The sequence below is a fragment of the Meleagris gallopavo genome, chromosome 6, assembly GCF_905368555.1.
Source record: "Meleagris gallopavo chromosome 6, MGAL_WU_HG_1.1, whole genome shotgun sequence".
Lineage (NCBI taxonomy): Eukaryota > Metazoa > Chordata > Aves > Galliformes > Phasianidae > Meleagris > Meleagris gallopavo.
Genome location: NC_139409.1, coordinates 40,989,659 through 40,998,970, shown reverse-complemented (window position 1 = coordinate 40,998,970; position 9,312 = coordinate 40,989,659). Strand labels below are relative to the sequence as shown.

The window sequence follows — 9,312 nt, the reverse complement described above, 5'->3', positions numbered from 1 at the left end:
AATCCATCTTTATAAAGCCGGGCTTACTAGCATGCACAGAAAGGCCTTCAGCTGCAGTATTCAAACTGCTTTCAAATTGGAGCTGAGTGTGTGTGCAAACATGTGGTTTACATGTGCAAGCACAGTGCAGAAAGGCACATGGGGAACTAGATGGGAGGAAGGGCTCCTGCTGACGTGAGACCCATACAGCAACCACAAAGATTCTTTCATGTTTCCGCCATTTGTTTACACCAGAGCCATTCAAAAAAAATGTCAAGTTTCAAAAAAGTAGATGCTAGGTGCTCCATAACCTAGAGAAATGCTTTTGAAGCTTGAGCACCCCAAATACCTAAAGGGCAGTATAAACTCAGACAGTGTATGACATTCAGCACCTAGACTGCTTACAGAAGTCTGTTAAGTGCCAAGAAGCAACAGCACCAGAATGTTTTTCTGGCATTAGAACTTAGAGTATTTTACAAAAACATTTTACTATCTGCTGAGCACTCATGTTCCTCACTGAAAGGCAGTAGCAGCAGAAGTCTAATCAGTTGCCTACAAAATAATCCTTTTAATATATTACCTTGTGTAACTGCTCAAAATTCATATAGTATTTCATGTGTCTGAAAAGGGGGAGAAAAATCCAATGTTGCAAAATGCTACTTGCTGGACAATTTGATACAACCTGTAGGATGAGACAGGGATTAGACAACAAACAAGCATCCTGTGGTAGCTAGCATATTTCTTCATTCAGGGAAAAGCCCGAAGGATTTATGCCAGGGATGGAAGAATTAAAATAAATGTGTTTGGAGGTTTTGAGGTTGTTCTTCAAGGAGGGACAGCTGATTGGTCTTATCTCAAATAGCTACAGGAGGATCATCAAGCAGCGTGTCTGAGGTAATAAGATGGAGGATATATATGTGGAAAACACACAAATTACTTATTAAGCACCAAGGATCCAATGTATTAAGACCCTCCCCTCACTGAAAAACAAGAAATTTGAGCCAGCAGCAAGACTAAGTAACCTCAGAAGACAAGCAAGAGCCAACTGAAAGGAAGAGACGGATTGCAGGCCACCCAGGGGACTCTGTGTCTCTTTAACCAAAGAACATAAGCTAACAGATTCACCTTCGCTAGATGAGTAGAGATGAATAGATACACCTGATTTTTGACCTCTCTCTTTCAAGAGAAAGATTTACTTACCTGAACAAAATGAGAACAAAGTTCTAAGGAGATCAGATTGCCAAGTGGTCCTGTCATAGAGGTAGAATTTCTGAGTCTCTACTAAAAATCAAAACATGTTTCTTCCAGAAGAGGCGAACTCACTTTCTCATGTACTGCTTATGATTTAAGGAGAGGGAGTAATTCGTTTTAAAAGAGGAGAGGAACTGCTGCCAGCTGGCAGCATACATAAACAGATATTACAGAGAATTAGCAATTTTGATGTTTAGATAGTAAACACTTGAGAATTATAACATCATACATATTTTGGCAGAAAGCAAACCATGGTTCAATTCATTCTTCAGATTAGGTAGACAAGCAATAGGCTCCCAAAAGATATCTAAGGCATCCTCCTTAAGTACTAGCCACAAATGTAGAAGAACAGAAACAAAGAGTAGAATATCTTTGATTCCCTGGCAGTAGTTTTAGCGGTCTCATTCTGACATTTGCAAGATAAAGGACAACAGGTTTGATCAGTTTACCTCTCTCCACTCAGTTTGGTTCAATAGAGTAACCCATGAGATGTTTTGCAGGCTTTTTAACCAAGGTGCACTCTTTCTCAACTGGGCTAAGAGTGACAGAGAGTTAACAGTAAGTTGTTCAGCATTATCACCACCCTGGGCTAGCAGAGCTTTAGAGAAGCCCATTCTCTTCAAAGTCAAGAGTTCACAAAATACCCCCTCTAACTGAGGGCAAAAGGCACCAGGCTCTGGAAATCCAAGTTCATCTGTGTTCCCTAGAAGTTTGTTGAGGAATTCTTGGTCAGTAGCCCAAGCAAATTAGAGATATTTTTATTGACATTATTGTAGACAAATACAGAACATTATTCCAGGCGAGTTCATCCACCTCTACAAAGAATGGACTAAGGTGGTAAGAGTGAAATGTACCATGACTTATACAGATGAAAAATAGGCAACAGCAGAGTTCAGGTAAGCCAGCAGAGTGTGAAAGCTCAGTTAAACATCACCTTGTTGTGGAGCATTGCAATTTTTGTTTTCGTAAGAATGTGTGTTTTTTTTCTCTTCAAGATCAACCATGAAAATCCATGGGAAATAAATGCATTTATCTAACTTTTAGTGACAAGGGAAAGAACAACACTTGCTTACATATAAAAAGGCACACTATGAGAATATGCTTCCATCTGTTTCAATAACTAATGGCATAACTAATGGCAGAAGAGAAATATCTGAAAGAGAATGATTTTATTCACATACTGAAATATTTGTAAGTGAAGTGACTATAGTAGAAAAACCTCCACATAAAACTGAAGTTCTAGTAAGTGCATGACCTTTGAGAGCTGAATGCTTTTTTTTTCCCTCTATACATAAGACAAATGCAAGTGATGAATCAATATTTTGACATTACTATTTCATATCTAACATCATTTCATGAAAACGTTTGAGGGGTTATTTTACTCTATTTAGTACATTTTTAAAATGTGCACTTCAGTGCCTTTGGAAGATAACCGTTTCAATGCTTTTATCCCTTTTAAATAACAGTGTTAGCTAATAAAATTTTCTCATTTTTCGAAAATCTTAGATCATCTGAGCAGTAGTTTTAGTTTTCTTTTCACTTATAAGAATAATAGATAATAACATCACTAACAAGTATTTCTTTAAGCTGAGATCTGGGAGGTAAGATGTGTAAGATTTTCCATCTCTTCTGCCCATCATCTTGATAGTGTAACAAAGGACAAACTAGCTTAAGTGTCTCTGCACTAGAAAGACTTCATACACAAGAATCCACATTCTTCCTGTGTTTCAAATCTGTTTTTGTTCCCTCCACAGCCCCCGTACCAGAACTGACCACACATTTTCTGCTCTTTGTTGTAGTACCACTTCAGAACGTAATTCTGACATTCTCCACTATCTTGAACCAGGTCACACACATCTGGAAAAGGCAAAGAAGAGAGAGAGAGATAATGAAAAAATCCATCTTTCTTGGCATTAGAATTTCAAGGGAAGTAACATTCAGTACAAATTAGCAATTACGAAAGCTAGGCACTGTTCAATGTCTTACAAAGATTCACCAAATATCCACACACAAACAAAAAGCATCAGAGTGGCCAAAGAGGGTAAAACAATAGATCAGTACAAGCCACATCTCTCAGTAGGCAAATTCTCAAATTGTGCTATATATTTTTGGAAGTTAAATTGTTGGCTTGCTAACTATGAGTGCAACTAGAACTGGGAACTGCAGTTCACACCTCTCCTGTAAATAAATGGTTTGTGTCACTGCTCACATGAATGCAATCAGCTTGTTTGCATCTTCACAGGAAACATTTACTTGCAAAGAATAAACAATAACATATCTTCATGGTTAATGGAAAGCACTGATTCAAAAATGTACGCATAATTAGGCCATTAGACCATTCTGTCTGTGCAGAGTACATCAGTTATGCACTGTGGATGCCTAGGATTCCAGATTTACATTTGCTCTTAAGTTCAATTCAAACAGTTTTGCAGCATTGGCTCTCTCATCTGGAAAGGGGCTACCAGACATCCAGTAGAATCCTTTTTGACTAGAAAGAGGGATGGAAGATGTAGCAATGAGCAACAGCACGCAAAGTCATGGAGACACTATTGCATTTTTGCAATGAAATTATCACAGAATCAGAATTACAGGATGACAGGGGTTGGAAGGGACCTCTGGAAATCATCCAGTCCAACCCACCTGCTAAAGCAGGTTTCCTAGAGTAGGTTGCAGTCAAAAGTTATCTCCAATTGCAGTCCACAAAATAGAAACACTCAATTCTTTAAAAGGGATGTTGGTGAGAAAACTGATCTCACAATGAGATTAAGATATCTATATCAAAAGGCAAATCTGGAAAGAAATGTGTAAGAAGGAGGCAAAGTAAAAAACATGAATAATACATGTCTTGACAGGATATCCCTGCTGGAGAATCCTGTTCTTCCCAGGAACAGGTTGTAACAGACACTTAGTTTTTCCATGTTGAGCTAAGTTAGAAGCAGGAATAACGCAGTAATTATAGTGCAACTTGAGGATTTAATATGATCAGCTGTTTTAGTAAAGAGGATAACAATCTATATTATTGTTATTTCACAAAGTTATAAATCAAAACTAAAGTCTAAATGACACCAGCAGTTCACACTGTAGTTACAAACTCGTACAAATTTGGACTGTATTCAGGTATACGGCAAAAAAAAGTTTTGGAAAATATAATGAAAGGAAATGACTCACAATGAGCAAGTATTCAACTAATTCCTTCGCAATTTAGAGATTTTCTACTGAATTCAGAGAAATTTTCATACTCTAAAATCGTACCATAATCACTATTGTCAGGTCCAGTTTCTACTATTGTTGCTAGACTTTCCTTTTTCCCCTGAGCTTCTCCATACTCTCGTGGCTTTTCTCCAGTTGTGTCTTCCTCTGTGAAGTACTCATTCTCCTCCAAATCATATCCCATTCCTGGTATTGTGTATACAGGTCCTGTGGTAGTCAATTTAACTTTTTTCAGGGCTCTATTTTCAGTTGTTTCAATGTCTTTCAAATCACCACTGTAACCAATTTCATCAGTTCCAGGTAAAGGCATCCTTCAAAAGAGAGAGGGGGAAAAAATTATTTAAGTACCAGGATGGCCTTTTCATTCCTTCTGAATCCCATGAAAAAAAATTGATCCTGATCATGCTTCTGCCAAAGCTAATCTGAATATATAATGACTAATCTAAAGGGAAAAATCTTATGTTTGGAGATAACTGTAAATATATAGCTTTATCCCTTACATGCTCATGTGTGTAAGATTTAATAGGCAGTTGCAAACCTTTCAGTCACAGACACCTGGTCTCGTGTGTCACCCCGATCTAAGTTTTCACACTCTTCTTGAAGTTCAGGAGAAGGATAACTGTTCATTTCTTCTGTGGAGAAAGCAAACATACCATGAATGAGTTTTAAATTCCTCCAAACCCCAACACATTTAACAAAAAGCAGAAAAGATTTATTTTCTTGTTAACTGAGTTTGTGTCTTTTACTATCTAGAGAGATGTCCAGAAAAATGAAAACAACAGAGATCGTCTAGAGGAAACCAACTCTTGAAAAAAATGCCTTAGACTTTTGTCTTCCTCTGTAATACACTACAGCAAATTTGTTTTACCTAAACATGTTTCTGATGGGAATTTCAACTCAGTGACTTCCTTCTCGACACCCTCTTGAATATATTTCAAAGCATCTAAAAACTGTTAATCTACAATAACGGGTCTTAAAAACTATAGAAGTTCTTTCTCTGACCTACAGAGGGAGAGAAAAACCTTCAGTAAAGAGAGGTTAAGGCCAGATCTGCTGTTGTTTAAACTTCTGCCCAAAAGCAAAAATAAGCATTAACAGCTCAGTAAATCTGGGCCTGCCAAGGGTCGGAAAAGAAATGTAGGTGCCAATGGCCAGAGAAGAAATGTAGGCATAAATCAGGAGAACAACTATTTTGTGTCTGAAGAATAGTCTTTCCTTCATAAAAGTGAAGTCAGCATAGCCATATATTGAATACAAACTTAATGAGAAAAAAAACTTCAAGATTTTGGCCTAAAACGACATTACATTGAATGTAATATTGTTTTGTATTTACTAGCAATTCCACTAGTGTCCAGCATCTGCTACAAACTATAGATGAAATATCAAGTAGTTATATTATGTCTAGAAACTGAAAAGTAGTACTGACTGCCTTTTCCTACAGAGCATTTCTCATTCTTCCCATAACTTAAGTGAATAGCATTGCATGCCACTTACGTTGTAGCAGATTTAGAAATGTCCGGGCAAATCTCTGAGCATATACCATCTCAGATGTTGAAATCCTACCCAATGTCAATAAGTGCTGATCTGTGGGGGAGCTCGATAGTTCTATCAGCTCACTGTCACTCAGGTCATTGCCAAGTGCAAGAGTGAACATGGTAAATCCTCGACACTTGACTCCAAGTGAAATCTCTCTTAGCTTCTCTCTGTCTTGTATGCTTGTTTTGCTTCCAACTATTGCAAATATGACCCTGTGTTTTCTTTGTCTGGGAGCTTTAAAAAATACATTTTCAACTGTCCATTGTAATGCAGAAGCAATGGCTGATGGCCCTTCCAGTTGGCGAACAGACTCTTGGATATGCTTCTTCATCAAATCTTTATTGTTGTATGTTTCTAGATCAAATTCCAAGGCTACAGGAGTTTTGTTTCTGTCAGGTAGGAAGCCCCTGGGAGCTTGCTGTACCAATGCCACTCTGGTACCTCCAAAAGATTCACTTGGCTGTTCAGCAATGACAAACTGATCTAGCATGTTGCTCACAAAGTCCTTGGCTCTCTGAAAATCTTCACTACTGATGCTTCGAGAGCTGTCCAAGACATAAGTAATATCCATATCCATCAGAAGAGGTGGAGAAACGGGCACTTCACAGATGGTACTGGGCTTGCATTTATCTAGAGACAAAGAGCCAATAAACAGAAAACTATTTAGCAAAACAACAAGAACAATGGTTTGGGAGTCCTGTTCATTTATTTCTTCTTAAATTTGATTAAAAACTACCAATTCAGTGACAAGAAATCTTATTTTTTCTTACAAGCAACAAGGGGTGAATCCTGCGAACGAGATTCTATGGGAAATTAGTTGGATATGAGATCAAAAACTGGTGTGTTATGTTTTACCTTACGAACAGAATTCCCCTTAGAATTTTTCTTCTATCAAAATCTAAACATGGCAAAGGACACTGAAGCAAGTTCTGCTGTTTTTTTTTTTCATCTCAGACCACACATGTTAAGCATTCTGAAACAGTTATCATTATCAGTTTTTCTATACCTCAAAATTCAAAATTCATAATAAATGAGCATGATATCCCAGAAACATGATATTAGAGTTTGCTTCTGTTACAAAATAAATGCCAAATAGAAAAATTTGTTTCACATAGCTGAGACAGGAATTAAACAGCTTTGTTTTTAAAACTCTAATTCTTACTATCTATTTTGCCTAGAATAATTATTTTATTGAAAAAAATGTAAGATTGATGCTGAAAGAATAAGAGTAATACAACAGCTGAAATAAGTAAAATGCCTCACCAAAGCAAAGTGTACAATGTATGATGCTCTCCAAATTTTCATCCTGTTGCCTTTCCCAAATAAATAATCGAAATCTTCCAGTATCATCAATCTAGGTTTTAAAGAAACAGAAAAGTAACGTTAAAGCAAAATGTAGATCATGTTTACTCTTTGTTCTTAATACCATTACTACTTATCTACTGATGTTAGGTGTTGTCCCTAATTTCGTGGTTTAGTTTTTGTTGTAATACTGAACAAGTATCGAGAAGACTTGTTCAGTTGCCAGGAGCATTCTATCTGCCCTCATGATTACAAGATCACCATTTTTTTCTAACTCCACACTATACAGAGATTGTTAAACCAGCGCAACTAATAACAATTGGTGTTAGCAGCTTACTAGTCAATTTAAGATAGTCAGAATATATTGTTCAAAGCTAATAATAAATCATCCAAACCTAGCCCAAGAATTTCTGAATGATGTTGATCTTGAGACCTCTGTGCATGCTTATTTCATACTTTGTCTTTCAGCTCTTTGTAGAATCTAGATTAGAGAAACAGCATGGGTAACCAAGTGAAATTAATAAAATGCCATTGAAATCCTACGATTTGGCCTAAAACCATGAGTCAGAAATAATTTGTGTGCAATAAGAGCTCAAATAGTGACCATTATAGTGAAGAGAATCAGTGTTTCTTTGTTAAAATAGCAACCTTTAACATAACACTTCTTAATAGGAGATAAGTGTATAGGGGATGTCCAGTCTTGCTATCAGGAGATCGTTCTTTACTCAAATAATAGTAGCTACTGAGCAAGTGGACAACTAACTCAATTTTTCATAGTCTACTTACTGAGAAGGCACGTCTGACATTTGGCAATTCAGTGAAGGCAATAACCACTGGAGTAATATCCCAGGCACTCAACTCAAGTACAGCTGTGCTGATGACCACATCCTCCTGAGATGGACCGTTGGCAAAAAATATGGCAACTTTTCTTGTGAGGATGCCCTGACGAACCCGTTTGAAGACATTTCTTGCAACAAATCTCATTGCTGCCCCAATACTACGTTTTCCAGTAGATCTTTCCAGTGGTATTCTCTGGACTGCCTGTAGAAGCAAACTGTGTTTTTGGAATTCTGAGAAACGAATGAGATAGCGTGTGTTGGTATTGAAAGAAACGATGGAAACACGAGCGCCTGTTGGGCAATTGCTTTCACTGATCTTAATGGTCTTCAGCAATGACATAACAATGTTTCTCATTCGTTCAAATGCAGCTGGAGTAACACCTTCAGACATATCAAGGGCAAACACCACCTCCGTCGGATAAACCGGACACGTGTCTGTATTTTGAAACAAAACATCTATGTGAGAACATTTCAGCAATTTAAACACTGTTTGTTTTCTTCAAGTCTATGAAGAATGGGCATGCAGAAGCTTGATGGGCTTACCTGATGAACAAGCTGGAATGAAGAAATGGAAAGGAAACAGATTATTTTGGATTCATATTCATAAAAATAGAGACATGTTCACTCACGTTCATTAAGGAGCCTGACTCAAAGTTCATACAAGCATCAGAAATGGTCACAAGAAACAATACTCCTTTTCCACAATCGAATAATCAAAACAGTGAAATTTGGATGAGATTTAAAGAAATAACTCTAGATTCTGCTGAGCAGAGAAAGTTGAGAAAGAACAAACACTGCAAAGCTAGAGAATAAGTGATATATAAATATTCTTTGAGAATTCCCTAAAGGGGGATTGACACAATGCCAAATAATTAAATTAATTTTAAATGAGAACAAGAGAAATGTGCTACAGTTTTTGTAAGTAACAGATAAGAAATATGAGCAGAAAGACTAAGCCTGTTTTTTCACATGTGCTAAAAACTTTCACAGTTACAGTCTACAGTCGACATCAACCTGAACCTTAACAGGGTTTCCAATGGAGGATTATTCTTTGAAGGATTCCAGGCTGGATGTGGGTCTGGGCAGCCTGGTCTAGTGGTTGGCCAACCTGCCTGTGGCAGAGAGGTTAAATCTAGATGATCATTCTGGTCCTTTTCAACCCAGGCCGTTCTATGATTCTATGAGGGATGACTAT

At 37.3% G+C, this 9,312-nt stretch overlaps 1 protein-coding gene across 1 annotated transcript in view; it reads right to left on the bottom strand.

Moving 5' to 3' along the window:
* Positions 1–1,967: 1,967 nt before the first annotated feature.
* COL6A6 (collagen type VI alpha 6 chain) overlaps positions 1,968–9,312 on the bottom strand; it is a 46,088-nt gene continuing 38,743 nt past the window's right edge. Inside the window, exons 32-38 of the mRNA XM_085226444.1 lie at positions 8,661–8,672; positions 8,065–8,573; positions 7,240–7,330; positions 5,935–6,606; positions 4,979–5,072; positions 4,483–4,751; positions 1,968–3,087 (exon numbers count right to left, since the gene is read on the bottom strand). Coding sequence (XP_085082570.1) covers positions 2,915–3,087; positions 4,483–4,751; positions 4,979–5,072; positions 5,935–6,606; positions 7,240–7,330; positions 8,065–8,573; positions 8,661–8,672 — 1,820 coding nt within the window. The 3' untranslated portion in view covers positions 1,968–2,914. The remainder of the gene's footprint in view (positions 3,088–4,482; positions 4,752–4,978; positions 5,073–5,934; positions 6,607–7,239; positions 7,331–8,064; positions 8,574–8,660; positions 8,673–9,312) is intronic.